General features: G+C 39.0%; 2 protein-coding genes across 4 annotated transcripts in view; one reads left to right on the forward strand and one right to left on the reverse strand.

Moving 5' to 3' along the window:
- LOC127653884 (sodium/hydrogen exchanger 7-like) overlaps window positions 1-13,843 on the forward strand; it is a 52,401-nt gene extending 38,558 nt beyond the window's left edge. The window contains exons 15-17 of one of the 2 annotated variants that reach the window (XM_052140699.1): window positions 1,087-1,169; window positions 6,317-6,422; window positions 11,031-13,843. In XM_052140699.1, coding sequence (XP_051996659.1) covers window positions 1,087-1,169; window positions 6,317-6,422; window positions 11,031-11,294 — 453 coding nt within the window. In that variant the 3' untranslated portion in view covers window positions 11,295-13,843. The remainder of the gene's footprint in view (window positions 1-1,086; window positions 1,170-6,316; window positions 6,423-11,030) is intronic. The other variant, XM_052140700.1, reaches the window with a different exon arrangement.
- A 28-nt stretch (window positions 13,844-13,871) lies between these two features.
- Window positions 13,872-20,196, reverse strand: LOC127653883 (carbohydrate sulfotransferase 7-like). Of its 2 annotated transcripts, XR_007971874.1 has the most exons (3): window positions 18,657-20,196; window positions 16,558-16,596; window positions 13,872-14,989 (listed from the first exon to the last, which is right to left on the reverse strand). XR_007971874.1 is itself a non-coding variant. In XM_052140698.1 (2 exons), exon 1 carries the CDS (start codon window positions 19,934-19,936, stop codon window positions 18,680-18,682), a length of 1,257 nt encoding a protein of 418 aa, XP_051996658.1. In that variant the 5' UTR covers window positions 19,937-20,196; the 3' UTR covers window positions 13,874-14,989; window positions 18,657-18,679. The 2 variants fall into 2 exon arrangements, 1 of the variants encoding a protein (XP_051996658.1); XM_052140698.1 differs by lacking the exon at window positions 16,558-16,596 and having other exon boundaries at window positions 13,874-14,989.
- Between the last annotated feature and the right edge of the window lie 843 nt (window positions 20,197-21,039).

Here is a 21,039-nt window from a genome sequence, read left to right on the forward strand (position 1 = left end):
CTATTACTTTTCAAAGTGATCTGACTAATGATTTTTGCTTGCCAGACAATAAAACGGTCCAAAAAAATCCAAAGACTTGCATTGAATTATAGTTTAAGAATTCATACTGTTACACTGCCACACACACCCTCTTAAGACCTTTCATCAATTTGTATGTAATATAAATTAGTAATTTTGGTGTTAAATCTCAAATGGAAAAAAAGGTGTTGACCTTCATATCCAACTGACATTTTCAGAGCAATGACTCTGAACATATTGGACTTTTGAAGGCCTTCCAAAGCAGTTGCTTGTCTTTACACGTACAACTCTTGACACCTCTTAGCCGTAAGAAATTGCAGTATGTCAGCACTTCTGCCAATACTGTATTTGAAACCTAGCGGTAACTCTTTTGAAGGAATGTGCATTCATGCAGCGATGCAAAGAGATGAGTTGCTTTATATATATATATATATATATATATATATATATATATATATATATATATATATATATATATATATATATATATATATATATATATCACAAATTGTTACTTAAATTAGAAAAGCAAAGCTAATTAGGAGTGGATGCCTTGGAAACTAATGATATGTCTCTTCATCCTGATTAGTTAGTCCTGATTAGTTCCAAAGTAGCAGAATGACTGAAATAAGATCACACAAGCACACACCCACTTAGATTGATAAGATATAGATGGCTGAGCTCACAAATGCTTAGTTTCTCATTTTTCTATCAAGCGTTTTTGTTTTTCGGTTTTCTCTCTATCACTCACAAACACACCTTCTCCTGGGAACAGTGGGCCCTCACTGCAGTATTAAAAGTAAAGGAATGTAACCAGCTTTGATTGATTGCAGTATAGATTTAACTGAAATGTTAGAAGCTGGACTCATGAGAAGTTAGAAAACATGTACTGAGCATCTGGAAACCAGAGACGTTTTGAGTTTGGATACTTATGGATACTTTTTGTTTTAATTAATAGTTTAGGATGAGTAATTTGGTACCATATCACCCATTACAATGCCTACTCCCATCCATCCATAATATGAAACCTACATTCATAGTCACTCTTTGTCCTTTTTCTCTCTTCAGGATGGGAGCCAATCAGAGGGGCAGAGCAAGACCAAGCAGGAGAGCGCCTGGCTTTTCAGACTCTGGTACACTTTTGACCACAAGTATCCTTTCAGGATGCCATTTTCAAAACAACACACACAGTGGCTTTGTCATTAAGAACTCAAGCACAGGCAAGCATTACTTTTCGCTTTCCACTCATCTCACTTCTCCAGTCTATTCTTCTGTGAGCTAGCCATTGACCTTACTTTGGGACCACGCAAATAACTAGTAAAAAGCATGACCTCTGCTCCTGCACCATTGGAAATTAACAAAGAGATAGACACATATTGACAAGACTCTCTGAAGGGGATCTGGATAAATAAAAATGCAGAGCGAGATTGAGGGGATCTGGATAAATAAAAATGCAGAGCGAGATTGAGGAAGTGATGAATAATTCCAATCTTTCACTCGATAGCTCTTTTGATCAGTGATTGAGTTCCTCTGGAACATTAAAGTAATAGTTCACCCAAAAATTTAAATAAATTACTCACCATTATGTTGTTCCAAACCTGTATGACTTGCTGTCTTTTGTGGATCACAAAAGGAGATGTAAGGCAGAAAAAAGAAAGTGATACTGGTTTGACATGATGGTGAGTAGATGCCCACTACAAAAAAACTACTTTTCCCAGCTCATTTTGAACTGCAACACAAGCCTGTGGAAATATAATTTATGTTTGTTCTTTATATGGAAAGTCAAATGAAATGACTGCAGTCCATTTACACAGAGCTTTCAAAAAGCAAAATGTAATACTTAAGCTCTCAGTAGGCCTCCTCAGCTGCAATTTATTTTGTCTGGAGTATGTTCAGTCTGCCTGTCTAAAGTGGTGGAAGGAACAGAATAGCAGAGATAAGGGCTTTATTTAGCATTCGGTTACTGGAAATAATGCTCAAATGCAAAAGTACCACAGACATACATTGCCACACTCTTCTCAATCCACTTCCTGCACAGCTGTTGCTACCATCCCCACGTGTTGTGACTCAGAGGTCCTCGAAGCTTGTGTCAGACGTTTATTAGGGTCTCGGCTTGAGCTCTGTGTGTGTTTAAGTGGGTTGTGTAACCTTGTTGTCAAAACAGGTATTCAGTTCCTTTTCAGCGTCATGTTTGGGGTGTGTTTGTATTAGGGCTGGGATAAACGATTATTTTTTAAACGATTAATCTAGCGATTTACTTTTTCCGATGCATCGATTAATCTAACGATTCTTTTTTTTTTTTTTTTTTTTTAGTCGGATTCGATTTCGATTAATCGACTTGTGATAACACCGGTAATACCGGTTTCATCGGGGGTGGGGGTGTATAAAATGTTAAAAAGAAAACATTTGCCGGAGTTTGATTGACTGGCGATCTGATCAATCAATCATAATACGCCATTTTTGTCCGACAAAGTAGTCAGGAGAGAGAGAAGATTAACGTCGGTGGATTTGAATTTGAATAATGGATTGTAGGCTACCGTACTGACATCTTTCCGTGGTTAAAACAACAGTCCTTCTGATGTAGGCTACATTCATGTTTAGCCTATTTGATGCTATAAATTAACCAAGGAAAAGATGATCGGTTCACGAGCAGCTTTAACTGAGGCAATCTGTCACGACACATTAAAGAGCCACAAAATAGTAGGCCTATTTATGGTTTAATTTTCTTTGAATGACCAAATTTGAAAGTTGAGACTTTATTAAATGTTACCTGCTTGGTCCTGTCTGTCAGCGCGTTGTCAGTGTCCTCTATGTATTTTTCACGACATTCATAGCTATAAGCACATTATTAATAGCTATAAGCGAAAATGTAGGTGTCGACAACGTATTATAGCCTACTCCAACATAGAGTGCAAAGTGGGGAGTTGAAAAAAACTTACGGTGCTCTGTCATCTGCAGCTGCTCCCGGGTGGCGCCTCTTCAGATGCTGGTGCATTGCCGTGGTGCTAGAATGGAAGGCCATCTCCATTTTGCAAAGACGACATATCACGGAATTGTTTCCTTTTAAATTAAAGAATTCCCATACTTTAGAGGAACGAGTGCATGCCACCTTGCACATCTGATTGTCTGAGGAGCCACTTGTGTTGCTACTACTCGCTGGCGACGCCATCTTTGTTTTGGGTCCGACGAATCGACGCGCATATTTTGCGTCGACGTATTTTTTGTCCCAGCCCTAGTTTGTATGCTTTGCAAAAGGCTAGTGCTATTGGATTGACAAGCAGCCTGTTGTTCATACTCTTTGGGTACCAGACCATGCTTTTAGACATCCTACAGGGATATTTTATTTTCAGAATGTATACCTGGCAACCTGTCTTTTACTCTGTAGGGGGCATCCTGTTCTCTGGTCCTCCCTTCCAAATCCATCACATGGTGTTCTTAGGTTCAAGTCTTTAGCACTTTATTACGATTTCTTCATTTTTATCCCCTTCTGTCAAAAATAAGACCGTTTTTTGTATTGCTGCCAAATGTGCTCCCGCTGTCTTTCTTGGATGTGTGTGCTGGATTCTGTGTGAAGAGTTTTAAGGGGATAATGATCTGTTTACTCAATGTTCATGAGGCTCAGACTCAAACGTAAATGTTCTCGCCAACACATTTGCTGCCACTGTAAATTAGGAAAATGCCACTTTAAGCAATGCAATTTGTGAAATCATTTGCATTGGTTTGTTTTGCACAGTTCATGGTTGAACATTTGTTGCAACATGTCATGCAGTCAGTAATGATTACGGCTGGTATGAATTATGTAAATTTTTAAATGGTTTGTTCACCCAATAAAGCTACATCTAGAACTTTGTGTATGACATAAGAATACTGTGAAAAATGCTAAATTCTTTGTCCCCAGGTATACAGCTATGGTCAAAATGATTGGTTGTGACATAAATGTTGTGTTTTTGCAAAGTTTGCTGCTTCAGTATTTGTAGATAATTTTTTTCACATGTTTTCTATGGTATACTGGAAAACAATGATAAGCATTTCATAAGTTTTAAAGGCTTGTATTGGCAAAAACATTCAATATATGCAAAGACTCCATATTTACATTGTTGACCCTTGTTCTTCATAACTTCTGCAATTCACTCTGGCATGCTGAATATAAGCTTCTGGGCCAAATCCTGACTGATGGCGATCCATTCTTGCCTTATTAGTGCTCGTAGTTGATCACAATTTGTGGGCTTTTGCTTGTCCACTTGCCACTTAAGGATTGACCACAGGTTCTCTATGGGATTAAGCTCCGGGGGTTGCCTGGCCACGGATCCAAAATGTCAACGTAATGCTCTCCGAGCCACTTCATTATTACTCTTGCCTTGTGACATAGTGCTCCATGATGCTGGAAAATGCACGGATCATCACCAAATTGCTCCTGGATCATTGGGAGAAGTTGCTCTTACAGAACGTTTTGATACCATTCTTTATTCATGGCAGTGTTTTTGGGCAGAATTGTGAGAGAGCCCACTCCCTTGGTTGAAAAGGAACCCCACACATGGATGGTCTCAGGATGCTTCACTTGTTGGCACGACACAGGACTCATGGTAGCGTTCATCTTCTCCGGGCTATCTATTTTCCAGATGTCTCAAACAGTCTGAAGGAGGCTTCATCAGAGAAAATAACTGCACCAGTCTTCTGCTGTCCAATCCTTGTACTTCCTGCAGAATTTCAGTCTGTCCTTGATGTTTTTCTTGGAGAGAAGTGGCTTCTTTGCTGCCCTTCTTGACACCAGGCCATTGTGCAAACGTCTTTGCCTCACTGTGTGTCCAGATGCACTCACACCAACCTGCTTCCAATATTGAGCAAGCTCTGCATTGGTGGTGACACGATTCCATAGCTGACTCCACAGGAGGAGACGGTCCTGGCATCAGGAGCAATATTCTTTGCAGCAATTTCCTTGCATGTGAGGCCATTTTGATGCAAATCCATGATGGCTACACCTCTTTCTTTAGAGGTAACCATTATTAACAAGAACACCATGATTGGAAGCACTTCTTCCCTCATTTTATAGCAATCAGTCTGCTCTTATAATCCAATCAGAACGATCGAGTGATTTTCACCTGACTAGTACTCGTTCACACTTTCCCAGATGCTGCTGATATGATTAGTGAAATTATGTTAGCTGATCATTTTGAGCCAGTGCCAAAAAACTGAAATTTGGCTTTTTGCAATTATTTAAAAAGCATCTGATCACTCTGCACAATAATCTAGAAACAATGTGAATCAACACCACAACAACTGAAGCAGAAATCTTTGGGAAACACAAAATTTATGTCACTGCCAATACTTTTGTTTAATCACAATCATCAATCACAATCATTAGTTAGTGTGATTACCTTCATAAGCTGCCAGTGTATGAAGAGGACGTAGTCTTGTGCATTTGTGTTAATGTCAAGGATTTGTGTCAGAAGATTCTAGTCTGATATAAGAAACCTTAAAGGAATAGTTCACCCAAAAATTTAAATTGTCATTTACTCACACTCATGCCATCCCAGTGTATGAATTTCTTTCTTCAGCAGAACACAAATAAAGATTTTAGAAGGATTTCACAGCTCTTTTGGTCCATACAATGCAAGCGAATGGATGCCAACATTTTAAAGCTTCAAAAATCACATTAGTCAGCATAAAAGTAATCCATATGACTCCAATCTTCAGAAGCCCTATGATGGATGGTGGTGAGAAACATTTACATATTAAAGTTCTTTTTTTACTACTGATTCTCCTCCCTGGTCAGTCAAACTCCATTTTTACTTTCACATTCTTCTTGTGTTTTTGGTGATTTCACATTCTTCGTGCATATCACCCCCTACTGGGCAGGGTGAAGAATTTCTAGAAAGAAATTACTTGTATATTGATCTGTTTCTCTCCCACACTTATCATATCACTTCTGAAGTTATGGATTACTTTTATTCTACCTTTTTTATGTGCTTTTTGGAACAAAATATTTTTGGTACCCTTCACTTGCATGGTATGGACCTAACGAGCTGATATATTCTTCTAAAAATCATAACTTGTGTTCTACAGAAGAATGTCATACATATCTGGGATGGCATGAGGGTGAGTAAATGATTAGAGAATTTTCATTTTTGGGTGAACTATCCCTTTAACTATATACTATATGTCATTGAATTTAGAATTATCATATAGCAATACAGATGTGTAAGTTCCTGGTTCAACAGTTGTTGTCTGGCATTGACACTTGAGCTAATTACATCATTATTAGTAGAAACCCTCTCTTTTCTCCTTAACCTGAGCACAGTTACCTGAAACCTATTCTGACACACAGCGGCCCTCCTCTTACTTCCACCCTGCCTGCCTGCTGTGGTCCGCTGGCTCGCTGTTTGACCAGCCCCCAGGCCTATGAGGTAAGGGCACACATTAATACACTCAATTGTCAATAAATCTATTTAAGTATCAAAGTTCAGCTTTGAATTTGTAATAATCACCTTCCCCCTTTCTGTCAGATTTCGGTCTTTATTCTAGTGGTTGACCATTCATTTTTATAGTGCAATTGGAAAATAATATGCACACAAATTAGTTGAAATAGAATGTTTATTAAACAGATTTTACATAGTGCTCACAATTAAATTAATTATTAAAATAAAAATGAAAATGGACAGTATGCATTACCCATTGTCAAGGCTATCGGCAGATTTTAGGAACTAACATAAGGTTGCAAACACTCCTATTAGAGGAATAGTTTCACCCAAATATGAACATTTTATTGCCATTTACTCATCCTCAAGACTTCCGTTGAACACATTTTTGGCAAATGTACTGGTCTGTCTTTTCCATGAAACTACAATGAATGAGAAATGGGGCTTTTAAGCTTCAAAAAGGATGCAGAAGCACCATAATAAGTATAACATAATGGTGCATCTGACTTGTGTGCTATATTCCAAGTCTTCTGAAGTCACACAATTAATTTGGTAAAAAAAAATAGAGCAAAATTAAATTATTGACCGTCAATCTGCACAATCTTCCTTGCTGCCTTCATGAGTAGTATCAATGTCCAATTCATGAACAAATTCTTCTTTTCTGTCCGAACTTTTCAAAGAATTGATTGATCTGGTTCGTCACAATTCACTCACAATGGTTTATAATGACATGAGGTTGAGTAAATGGTATCAGAATTGAAATTTTTGTGTGCATGACATTATTACATCTATTGCTTTAATTGGCCAACCAGGCAAATATATTGACTAATACTGATCATCTCAAAACACTTCAGCCTGGCTGATGTATCGGTCTTTCTGCACTTTGCATCCAGTCTCTGTAGGTAGTAGCCCTTTCTGAGTTCCTCAACTGCTTTGGTTTTCATAGCTTGCTTTGTAATGTTATTGTGGCTCTATAAAGCCCTGTTTGAAAAGGGGAAGAGAGAAAGGCAGATGCACAAAAGCACTGGGGCTTTTAGACTGGACACAGAGCAAAGGAAGATACACTCAGTATGCGCCTGGTCTCAAAAGATCCTTTCATTAATAGCACTCTGATACTCCTGAGCCCAAGAGGCATTCCGTTCCAAAATCTCAAGCATGGAGAACACTGCTATTCACAGCGGTCAATGCCCCATTCAATCTTGCTAATTCCCATATTCATCACAATGCTCCTACTGTAGCTAGGCCTGCTTGGCTGAGCTCACAAATGCCTTATACAGTCCTTCAGTGTGTTGTTGGGTCACAATGAGCTAAATGTCCTGCAGGGCTGCTTGATCACCCACCTCCCTCCCACCTAACATGGTTATTCCACTCATAAGTGCAGCAAAACCATGTGAATGCCAGTAGAGCATTCGTTATCTGTTTTCAGACCAATAATAAAGATCATTACTACCTCAGGACATGAGTCATGATGTTTGTGTCATGTTCATCCTCTTGAACTGGGTCAGTCTTTTGAAATGCCCCACTGTGTGTGTCGCGGTATATATATTGTTCCTCCCTCTCTCGATTGTTTCCATCCCTAGCCCTCGTAAAAGCTGCTACGTACATCTTTTATTCCATTGAAAATGCAAGAGACAAGTCTTTGTCAAGTCGTTGTTCTGCGCTGTTCCTCCACTCATTCCACCACAAGCCTCTAATAGGTTAAAAACAAGTTTAGTTTCCATATTCACCAGTTTTTAATTTTGCTGTTTGTTTGTTTTTCAGACTGATATAAAGTTAAGCCCTTTTTTATTTTGTTAGAAGTGTGAAACAGCAATTTGTCACTGAAATTTCCAGTCTAAAAGTCTGTTGTGATGAACTAAAAGTATAAGTTTCTGTTCCTGTATAACTAAAATTATATAACTTATTGACACTGTTTCATAAGTAGCCACAAGATGTAACCACAAAATTGTTGCTATGATGATATAATGCTGTAAACACCAAAAAGACTATTAAAAACAACTATTTAAATAACTTTACAGCTCAAATAATACACACATTTTAACAAATGAATTAATGTAAGTGATTTTATGCTACAATGGTTTCGATTGAGCTGAGCTTGTATTGAACACGGAATTTCCTTTAAGCCCCAGTCCAGTTTTTTACTTCACAGACAAAATCACACCCCTCTGCGATTTAACATGGAACAGGCATTATTCAGATCCTTCTCAAAGGATTTAACAGCAGCTATATGTGAAGCTCACGGTTATGTAACAGAGTTTAGTTTGTTTGATCTGTTGGCACACAGTGTAATCCCTGCTGCGGTCTGGTGTCATTTTGCTTCACTGACAACCCCCCATTTATTCCAACAGCATCCAGTGACTATACAGTATGCAATACCACTACACCCAGCGATCTGTGAATGCCAAACCTTAAAAGTTAATCGGTCACCTAAAGATGAAAATTCTGTCATTTTTTACTCACCCTCATGATGTTCCAAATCTGCATTCTATTTTTACATTTGGAACACAAAAGGAGAACTTTTTGAGGAATCTTTGCACAGCTCTTCCTATACAACAACAGTTCATTGTCACCATGTCTGTCAAGCTCTAAAAAGGACAAAAAGAAGCTCCATAAAAGTAGTCCAAATAACCTGGGTGCTAAATTCTGAGTCTTCTAAAACCTTATGATAGATAAACCTTACGAAGTTCTCTGATATTGACTCTGATAGGGACCAAGGCAGTAGCAAGGAGAAACACACCAGCAAGCAGGAAAGGTGTACCAATAATTGTTTTATTTTGTAGAGGCGCAAAATGTGTAAATAAAAATAGTTTAAGAGCAAAATATAACCAATCCATCTGGCACCAACAATTATGCCACAGTCCAAATCACTGAGATCAAATTTTTTTTCCATTCTGATGGTTGATGCGAACAAACTGAAGCTCCTGACCCATGTATACTGATTTTATGCACGTTACTGCTGCCACACGATTGGCTGATTTAGTTCATTGCATGGATGATTGTGAGTGGCAGTTCTGTGGGAAATGGCCAGACTGATTTGAATTGGCAGTCAACAGTATCTCAGATAACCGCTCTGTACAATTGTGGTGAGAAGAAAAGCACCTCAGAATGCTATTCTGAGACACATTAAAATTGTTCAAATGGATGCTTCCACTTTAGGTGTGCGCTACCCTAATGGTAACGTCCACTCTGTAAAGGAAGGAATTAAAAAAAACAGCAAACCCCAAATAAATGCTGAAAAGATGAGTAAAATTATAAAGAAAGAACTTGATACACTGTTAAACTCTCATGATGGGAGACTGACTCACAGGCCCCACCCACTTTCAATTTTTTTCCCCCATTCTGTCTCGTCATAAAATCCTCCTTAAAACCATGATCCAAACCAACCAGCTCTGTGGTGAATCGCAACATCACAAACTTTGTTTTGAGGCAAAGAATTATTAGAAAATAACAATCCCATGATGCATTGCAAATGATGTATTTGAATAAAAAATAAATTTTGAATTTTGATTATAGGTTGTTGATTATAAAACCACTATATTTTAAGTTTATTGCAAAATGGTACAATTAGATGTGTAGTTTAAGGATAAAGGGACACCGACTTGATTTCTTCACTCGCAGTGCATCATGGGAGTAGGTGGTCACTCCCACGCAAATTTTGCAGGCTTTGTTGGCCACAGTTCTCCAATTGGTGAACCGTTATCTGCTGTACCATGGATAATGTAGTTGTTGACCAGCTATTCTGCTATCAAACATGCTATTTAAACAAAGTTGAATTAACGCAAACAGAAGCATATCCCATCAAAGAACATCCTCGGAGTTCAGGGTAGGTCTGTCTTTAAATGGGAGTGATGAAATTAAGTTATCCAGAACCCGACTGTTGCTCTCTATAGAATATCTAAATGTCACACACTGACCTCTTGGCTCAATACAAAGAATTAATGTTTTAAAGCTGCATGTTTTTAGTGTAACAGGAAAGTGAGTAGATGGTATAATTTAACATTTTGGATGTAATATTATTAGCTATTTGTGGTTTATTTAGTAGGCCTCCTGTATGATAAAATAGCCTGTCCATTGCTGTATCAGAAATAATTGGCATGCTCAAGTCTAGTGTTACCACCCCTTAAAGATTCTTCAAAAAGTGTTCCTCCTTTGTTCCAGTAAAAGTTTAACAGCAAATGATTTCGGAATGACATCAATGAGTCTTTAAATATTTTTTTTTTTTGTATTTGAGTAAACTATTCATTTAAACTGTGAGAGGTTTGTGTGTTGCAACATAATTTTACATATGCTTCATATGTGAATGGAGAGTTTTGAATTTGTCGTTTTACCGTTGTTGCTTATTTTGCACAGTTAATTGTGTGTGTGTGTGTGTGTGTGGATGCATTTTCTCTTGTGTAAGAACATCTAAGCGTAGCTTCACTTTTTACCCTGTCGTCTTGTGACTCCACAGTGTCCCTCATAAACCTTTGTGTTGAGACTGAACAGTGTGTGTGTGTGTGTGTGTGTGTGTGTGTGTGTGTGTGTGTGTGTGTGTGTGTGTGTGTGAAGCATCCCGCCCTCCTCCCTTCATGTCCAACTTGTCACTGTGCTCTGCAGAACCACGAGCCGCTGCGAGACAATGACTCCGACCTCATCCTGAACGAAGGTGACCTGACGCTCACGTATGGCGACACGGCCATCACGGCCAACGGTGCCTCATCTTCTTCCGGCCCCGAGGGATCAGCAGGAAACTGGGGCATTAATGGCAAATGGAGAGACAGCACGTCAGAGGATGCTCTGGAGAGAGAACTGGACACACGGGAACATGAGCTCTTGAGCCGTGGTACGCGTCTCGTTTTCCCCATCGAGGACCATGCTTGACTCCGCCCCTTCACACACGACTCATCAAAGACCTCAAATTATAAACCACACCTCCATGTGTTCCATACCTCCACTCTTCTTGCACATAACCCCATCTGACCACCCTGGACCCCTCCAAAGATCTCATGCAGGGGCCATAAAATGTGAATGAACGAAGATGGAGAGAAGGAGGGGTTCAAGCTCTTGGATGAAGAGTTTTTTTTCTTATCTGTTTTCTCGAGGTGACGCTCGAGATGCCAGGGCAGTCTGATCTCCCGACAGAAGGACTTGAGACTTTTAAGCATTGACTGATATAATGTGACCTACAGGAAAGAAATGGCTTTCCTGTTCAGACCGAATATTGAACAGCTTTGGGCATTAAATGGCCTAAGTGCTGTCAAATATTGACCTATTGATATTGATTTATGGTAATGGATTGAAACCGAACGGTCGCAGTATGTTTCTCTGCTACACTTTGGTCAGTCTTTGTTTGTGTTGCTAATGCTGCTTCAGAATTGAAAACATGCAAGAAGCTGGAAATATGACTGACAAATACACACAAAGCTGTTTTTTTTAGGGAAAGTCACTCTTCGGATGTATAAATATTGAACCGGCATGCCAGTACTACATCAGACCTTTCTCAAATATTTGCATTTAAATGATCATCTTTCCCATCAGGCAAATGAGTGAATGGCTGATGGTATCTGTAACAAACTAGGCCAGACATGAAAGCCCACAAACACAAAAGCAACATTGTTCGACATGAATGCACCCCTCATCTCATGAATGCATACTAAAACTCCAATCTAGTGAGTTTCAGTTAAACATTTCTCTTGCAACATTTCAGCTGTGCGAGCGCCTCTTTCTTTGACAGGTCAGGTTGAAGAGCAGCTGCAATGCTGACATCAAATTGGAGTTATTGGCTCCTGGCCAGTCGTTGTAAATGTGAATCTGTAGATCTAGACAGCTGTGTGAGTTTTATTTACTGCAGGATACAAACTGAGTGTATGACCCATGCACTTTAGCAACAGTTGAGCTGCAGTCCTTACATGCATGTATTGCATTTGGAAGGAGTGTTACTTATTCTATTAGCTTACCTTCGCATCCACAAGAATTGATGTGGAATTTTGCAATTGTCAAACCCCATGTCTGCATCAAATGTTTGTGGTCTTCCCTTCACATCCCCACACAATGTATAAAATGTTCACGAAGGCAGATCTTTGCATTACGTAGGAGTTGCCATTAAATGGCAGCCGATGACTATACAATTGTGGAAACTGGAATCCATTGCATGAGATTGATGGAAAGCATTGGGCCGTTTCTCAGTCATAACAGTAAATGGATGGCTCCATTCCATTTACCACGAACGTGCACTCCTACCATTCTATGCGAATTATATTCCCAATGCGTCTAGAGAAGAATTATCTTGTGAATAATGAATGCAAGTCTAAAGTACGAGTGTTTTTTTTCAAGTTAATGACTACCTTTACTTCATATCTGTACTTGTAAAAGTTTGAAAAGTGATCCTACATTCTGATATATCCAAATTCACAATAAACTACCCTTGCGCACTCTCTGTGAAAACAGATAATATTACAGTCTGCTCGTGGCTGCCGTTCGCTTTTAACAGGGCTGTTTAGTGAAGCAACACATCATCAGATAACTTTAAAAGAATCATGTTTCCCACCTCAGAATATTTGTTTCCCATTTTGTTTCCAAGCGGAAATGAAAATGGAGGTTTGCACTATGGAGTTTCTGCTAGCAGATGACCTGATGTATTGAAATTGTGGCAATCGCAGGGAAGGGTCATCCAGAAAATGACATTTCTCTCATTTACTCACCCTCATGTTGTTCTAAACCCATAAGAACACTGAACGAAATGTTAGGCAGAATGACCGTCTCATTCACCATGCACTTTCATTGTATGGCAAAAAGATGCAATAAAAGGAAATGGTGACTGAGACTAACATGCTGCCTATCATCTTCTTTTGTGTTCCACAGTAAAAAAGAGAGTGATATGGTTTGGAGCAAAATGAGGGTGAGTACATTTATTTTACATTTTTGCATGAACTATTCTGTTTATCTACCTGTAGCAAAAGATTGAATTAACCTGGTCTGTATGGAGTCAATCTTCCCTTAAAGTTTATGACTCCCACATGTCCGATAGCTTTTCCTCACCATACAATGGTGGAATATGTATATTCAGGCTATGTAAAACTCTCTGTAGCATTATTTTTTTTCACTTGCTATTCTGCATGTCAGTGTCTGCCATATAACCAAAAAAATCTGTAATCAAGCTGCCATTTTTCATGTCTGCGAGGTATTGAATTACCAAAATGCTGTATTTTTCCCTTGGAGTCCTCATTATTATTATTATTATCATCACTGTTACATAAGAGGCACTCAGCCTGACAAAAACTGTGGTATGCATTGTAGTTCGACAAATTGTACATTTATAAAAAAAAAACATTTGCCAATGTATCAAAGTGGTCAATTGTAGCAATATGCAAAGCTATTTGATGTTTTTTTTTTTGTATGTCATTAAAAAACAAGAAAACAGTGTTTACTAAAAAAATTTATTTACTTAAAGTCTTATTTATAAATAACATAATTTTTCATTCAAGGGTTCATTTGTTAATTCCATCACAGTACAAGTGTTGTATTAAAGATGCAGCGGATTGCAAAAAGACTAGTTGACAAAATAACTTGGACAAACAAATGATAATACTGTCAACATTTCTGACAAGGAGCATTTCCATTTAACATCTGTTTCGGATTGTGTTTTAAGTATAGACTAGAGGTTCTGCCCATATTAAGTATTCAAATTGTAATCCTATTCTTTTCATGGCCTGTTTGAATTCGTGTAAATGAACACGTTAGTCTGTGAAGACTAACAGTGGCAGACTCAAGAAACCTGAATACAAAAAGAATGAATTGATGATCTCCAGAGGGAACTGGGAAAATTCACACCTCCTTTGGGGGTTTTATTGGAAAGAGGCTACAGGTGTTTGCACTTCCTTTGGGAAAACTCTTTCTTTTACCTCTCTTGATCTTCAGTTCACCAAATAGCACTTTGTGCTTTACACTACAGATAACTGTAGTGTAAAGTCTGCATTAGTTTCATGGGCGGTGACACAGATATTGGGTTGTTCATGATGGATAATCCTCTTTTCACATATTGCTGAGGAATACAGGTATGTCTAGAAATGTTTTTGTTTTCGTGGAATCCTTCCAACATTCTGAGAACTCAATGGTACTCCAAGAAATGGAACTGGAAAGTTCAAATTGGCACTTTTATTTTGCCCCTTCAGGCATTGCGAATGTGCAAAAGCACATGTGCCCTCAAACACAAAGACCCAAGCGTCTGTCTCCTGTGGCTGATTAGGGGCTGCTGGGGATTGGGGCAGGGATTATTGCTGGTGAAATCTGGCTGTCAGTACACAGCCGGGACTGAGCCTTTTGTAGGTTATCCATGATCTGTTTCCATCTATGTTTCCACCCTATTATTGTTAGTATCTGTCTCTTAGGAATTTTGTCAGTATAATTTGAGGTCTTGAGATCAGACCCTTGTGTTCTCCACTCCGTGTCCCATGATGCCAGTGTGAGGGAGATCTTTTGGTGTCGTTCCTCGGCTCTGTCAGTGTTTCAACACCGCTGGCTGTATATTCATGTCAGGCTCTCCCTCTATCCTCTTCTACTTACTGTAAATCAGGCTCCTGGACCCAAGAAGAAAAAAAACACAATGACATAAACCGTTTGATTTTAAGCTTTGTTTTTGTTATGATTTCATTGCCAGACTGAGTTGAAGTTGCTATGTTTACTGAAAACACAGAAGCTGACATTTTAGTCTTGAAGTAATGTTCCGTGTTCAAATCTTAACCTCAATCGACAGCATTTGTGGAACAATGTTGATTAACACATAAAATCATTTTGAATTGTCCCTCTTAAAAAAGAAGAAGCAACAATTGTGGTTACAATGCACTTGCAATGGAAGTGAGTGGGGCCAGTCCATAAATGTATAGAAAAAACACCGTTTCAAAAGTATTGCCACATAAACAAAGACTTAAACATTATCACGTTAAAATAATTTTGGAGAGATTTAACAGATTACTGGGTTTCCTGACGTCATGACAAAAAGTTGTAATATTGGAAAAACTTTACACAGAATATTTTAGTTATTGATTTTATCACACTGAAATCATAGTAACAGATTATGTTTAGAGCTTGTGGCTATCCATTTGAAACGGTGTATATTTTGATGTTTATGGACTGGCCTCATTCACTTCCACTGTAAAGTCCCTTTCTGTAATCGCATTTCTTTTTTTTAAATAAAGGACAAGTACATTTTTTTTGTGTGCTATTCAACATCATGCCACAAATGCTGTCGATTGAGCTTAACTTGTATTGAACTCAGAACATTCCTTTTAAAGGGGCCGTGTGTAAATTGTGTCGATAGAGGCACCAAACAGAATTGCAAAAATAATTATTGTTTCCAAACAGGTTTTACAAACACTCCAACTGTCTTTCAATTTTCTGACAAACGGGTAGTCCTGCCACAAATTTGAACCATTGGTTGAACCATTATTTCTATATCGGGCAGCTGAAACAAAGATTGCAATTCCGTTTGGTGCCTTAAGTGGTGCAGAAATTACACACTGAGCTTTTAAGGGCCTACCTATGCCAAAAGATAATCATAAAATATATTCAATGCAAACGAGACTTAAATAGAAACAATGCTTTCCTATAGACAACATAAATCAATTTGAAAACAGTTTTTAGGTTTCCAAACTCTTTAGTAGTGTTTGGCTATTTTGTTCTTCTCTGAGGATTATTAAAGGTGGCAGACCAGCTGAAAGCTGCTCTACGCCACCTAGAGTAATGGAGGTGTATATTTCCTATTCGTTCACCCCAGTGAATATTCATAGCACTAAATATTTAGATCGTTTTGCAGTTTACTTTGCTTTTTTGCTAATTTTCCCAGAATTAAAAGTTACATTCTTCAGTCAAAGCAATATAAAAATAAATAGGCTATAAATTCTTTAATAAGTTTGAGGTGAATGTTCGATCATAAAGGTTTGTCTTATCTGGCACTGTTAGACAGTTAGAGGACTGTACTGGTCAGCAGCATCACTCTGGTGCCAACAAGTCTAAGTTAAGTCACAGCAAACCCTCTAGAGCCCTCACAGATTGAGCTGGTGACAGGCCTGGTCCCTCCATCTAACACAAAGACGTCCCTATTTCAGCCTGCTCCAACCCCATGTAAAAGGTCTGTGTTAGGTCATACCAGCCCCGGTGCTGTAACTCCTGCTTTATTCACCGTTCTCTGAAAAACATTTATTTGTAGAAATTCTAAATGGCACACTTAAAGTAACTTCAGCATCTCTACTTGTGCATTATAACAGCACTAAAAAACATAAAAAGCAAAAGATAACTATTTAAAATGAATGTAAAAACACCTTCAGTACAAAGCAATTATGTGGACATATTTTTGGTGTACACAAACTCAACGCAGATGAGCGTTATAAAATCATAGCTGGGTCTCTTTATATGACAGCGCTCAATATAGACCAGAATAGACACCATATAGTGTGACGTAGGCCTTGTTAGCTGTCAGTAATTCAGCTTTGTATAAGTACATGGAGTTCAGATATGCTGTTTAACAGCACACTGGCAGTATAATCTATTTATATTTTTTTACAACTAGACTTGTTAAAGTATTGCATAAACAGTCTCTGACATGCACTGTACTCATATAACTGATGGGACCATGAATGTATAGTTCTGCTATATAAATGTAACTTAATAACTTTCAACAGTGATCTGCTGAAACCATTCGCACCCCATATGATGGATGTCACATTTATTTTGACCATTTCTGTTAAACCTGATTTAGTAAGTAGTAACCCTTTGCAGTGCCCTTGCTAAATGTATTACATGTAAATATATTTAACAACAATATCAATACTGAAAGCTGTTTGCCAGTTTCCTTCACAAAAAAGAACAATGACAGTACCATGGTACGGTGATGGTAATACCATGAAACTTTAAGATATACCATTGCACTGAATGATTGCCATATTCACATAGTGTACTCCCAAGTTACTTCATATTATAACATGGTGATGGTATCATGGTGTACGTCCAAAAACATGGTCATGAAACCTGAATATATACCATTGTACTGAAAGATTACCATATTCACACATCAAGGTATTTACCAGCATTTACACATGGGAAGTCGGTATGTTGTTTCTGAAAGTTTCAGGTAAGTAGGATCGGCCACAATAAGCCGACACAATGACAACCACCATCTCCCAGCAGACATTTTTCATCACCTCAAGCATGCTTACCTTACCTTGTGGTGGGACTGGAAGAGCGTTGAGTCAACAGCGTGGGCATCCTGGGATCGGATACCACGTTGAATCCAGGAAGTAATGCATTCGCATTGGCGAGCTCGATTCTGAGGTTGCATTTTCCCCTCTGACATTATATTTTTACACCACTAATAGTTAGGTTTGGGATTTGGGTTGTGGGGTACAGTTTATAAAATATTCATTGCTCTACTCTGTATTACACCTGTACAGATTAAAAAAAGATTGCTTCACAATTCGCCTTTGGTGCCCCTCTCACAAGGAAAATAGAGCTCACTAGTGTCCATACACCCAACAACACTTACCGCTTTGGCCACTGGGGGCAGTGTTTTGAGTTTCAGTAAGCAAAGACCGAATTTATATAAAGAAAAGTCAACCTACTGTTTCCGATTTCACCATGAGATCAGTGTGTATTTACATGGTACTCAAATATACTTTTAAAAATGCCATGATAATCATGGTTAATGTCCACAACACTTGGTATTACCATGGTACCATGTCCAAAAGAATATGGTAAAACCATATAAATCTAATGTGCCTTTGTACTGAATGATCACCATATTCACATGGTATTCCCATGGTTCATATCCAAAGAAAAAAGAAAGAAAATTTAAATAGGCAACACTTTTTTTTACAATTCTGGGGACAAAATGTGATCGCAGTGATTTGGACCATGGCATCTACAATTTTTGATATATATATATCTCACCATGAAAATACCATGGCATTCTTTGGAGTACAATGTAAATACCATGGTATGTGAATGTGGTTATCATTCAGTACGGTGGTATATATTACCAGTTAGTTCAAATCACCTCCGCAAAATTACACATTAAGTCCATAAAGTTGATTGGTATTATTCAGTACTTATGTAAAAACACTTTAACATGGACACTTATGTAAAGTGTGACGACCTGAGAAATACTGTCTAGGCATGCAGCTCACTAGGTTTTGGTACAAACCTTTTTTGACAAATCTTGTTGAACTTTATATAAATACAAAAAACACCTACCAGACAGACATGCTTTGATGTATTTAGGTCTTGTCCGTGTTCCTCTTCTGATAACCCAGCTGTCTCATGACCTCACTGCAGTAAGCTTCAACCTGGTTCACCTGCTCCACATTCAGCCTTTCCCTCCAGGCGAATATGGCTTCTTTCGCGTCCCTGGATGATATGAGGAAAGGCTTATCTGAAGAATAGCCCTGTCCATGGGTCATGTTCACCACAAACTTCTCCAAGGCTGGAGAGAGGGTGAGGTTGGAGAATCGATAGAGTATCTGGAGCTCATCCACAGGTCTCAGGACCAGATCTTCATATTTGACCTGCAAGTAGTTTCTCCTGACCCACGGCGGCGCGTTCGAGACCAGGAGCATGTCGCTGAGCCAGTTATCGCATATTAACTCCATTGCGCTCGAGACGTAGTTCTCGGCTCGATTCACCCTGTTGCTAGGCACCAGAAGACGCTTGTATTTATCGTTCTGTTTCTTGCTCCTCAGCACCTGGATGCTCTCCTTCACCAAAGCCAGTTTGGACTTGAGCCGAGAATTATGCACAGCCCTCGGATCGCGAAACAACTGTACGATCTGCAGGTTTATCGCGGGATCGCGCATGAGGGGAACCAAAACACCCAAATCTAGAACCCGCACGTCTTTGATGACCATCACCGGGTACTTTTTACACTCTCGTTCCAACTCTTTAAGATCCACGGGTTGGCATTTACCGCACAGCTCGCCTTGAACCAACCCGATTTCGTGCTTTTTATACGCTTTGCACAGAGGCTCGGAGCAAATGACCTTGTTCATTTTCCAGCCGAAAATAAGCGAGGTGCTTATGTTGGCGGAGCCCGCGTAGAGTTTTAACACGGAGAAATCGCATCTGAACAGTGAGTTCATCATATCTCGAACCGCCCCTTGTAAACTGCCAGCGTCTCCTGGATAGAGAGCCTGCCACATATTCCACATGGGCTCGTATAAATAAAACACGTCAGGGTGCTGATTAAATAATTCCCCCAAAAAGGAAGAGCCTGTCCTCCAGGTTGCATGCAGGTATATGTGTGTTCTGGAGTGACTCCTGTTGCCATAGTCGTCCATCTCCGTTGAGTTGCTCGTCCTGTCTCTGGAGCTGCTCCACAGGGCGATGGTGCTCTCAAGGTCGGGACACTTTTGTTGTTGAAATCCATCTTTAATGTGAGAGGATTTGCTTCGGTAGTCTAATACATAGGGAACCAAAAGCAGCGCAACGGAATATCCTAAAATTAAGATGACGTATTTCTTTTGAAGCCTTCTCTTCATGGTCTCAGCCGAGTGAGGGACGCGGAGCCCGGCGAACTGCGATCTGCTCAACTCCAGATGATGAGCCGCTCTCTTTGTGAGGACTACTACAAGTTTCGAGAGCGGAATCGTTTTACTCAGGGGTTGTTCACGCCCAAATTGTCCTTGACGGATAGCAGCGAATGGAACTGAACGTGTCTCGAGACGCGTTTTCTTAACCTGAATAGGCGTCTAGAGAATGTGGCGTTTCAGCGCGTCCTTCTGGTGCATATTTACATAGAAAAACAATTTAAACAGCGCAGACGGAAGCAAGACGTGTTCGATGTGAACGACCCCCGTTTTCTTATAAATCCCGCCTCTTGCTTCGGGATTGGCTAGCGCGTGGAATTATAACTAGTCTGCGATTGGACTGTTGAGAAGTCGTTCATGTAGCTGCACCAACCATTGCACACACTTATAAAGTCAAATTACGCAGTTGGAAAAATAAATAAATGAGTCAGACATCGACTGAAAACGGGACGCCACAGCCGCAGGCAGCTCTGACTAACACTCTGCCACCTTCACTCATTTGACCACTTAACCTCTCACTAGTTATATACATTTGAATGTGGAAAAAATAAGTAGGAAGAGCAGAGGTATAATTTCATCTGGTTTAGTATCCTTTTGACAATGTCTTGCGTGATTGAAACTTGCGTTTTGCGTTGACAGATCGCGTGTGAGAGCTACCTGTGACGTTAACTTTTTGTTTTTTAACATTCTTAATGAAGACCTATAGCAGTCAAATTCAAAAGAAAACACCTTAATCATAGGGGATGAATTTATATATTTTTGCTTATGTATATACAATTTTGCCATTAAAATAATAAGGTTAACAATGTATTATAAGTCTTTGTTACTTTTGTTTTCATAGAACAAAATAACATCCTTTAATGTAAAATAGTAGTCAATATTCACTAACTTAAAGATAAATTCTGCCAGTTCAATCCAAAAATCTGTTGACAACTTTACAATCAAAAAACAAATGAGTCAACAACTCTTCCTCACTTTTGCAAAAGCAACATAAATCATCAATATCAGTATATTTGGAGATTAAAGATTTAACAGGGTAGATGGTAGCCTATGTA

The sequence above is a fragment of the Xyrauchen texanus genome, chromosome 13 (genome assembly GCF_025860055.1).
Source record: "Xyrauchen texanus isolate HMW12.3.18 chromosome 13, RBS_HiC_50CHRs, whole genome shotgun sequence".
NCBI lineage: Eukaryota > Metazoa > Chordata > Actinopteri > Cypriniformes > Catostomidae > Xyrauchen > Xyrauchen texanus.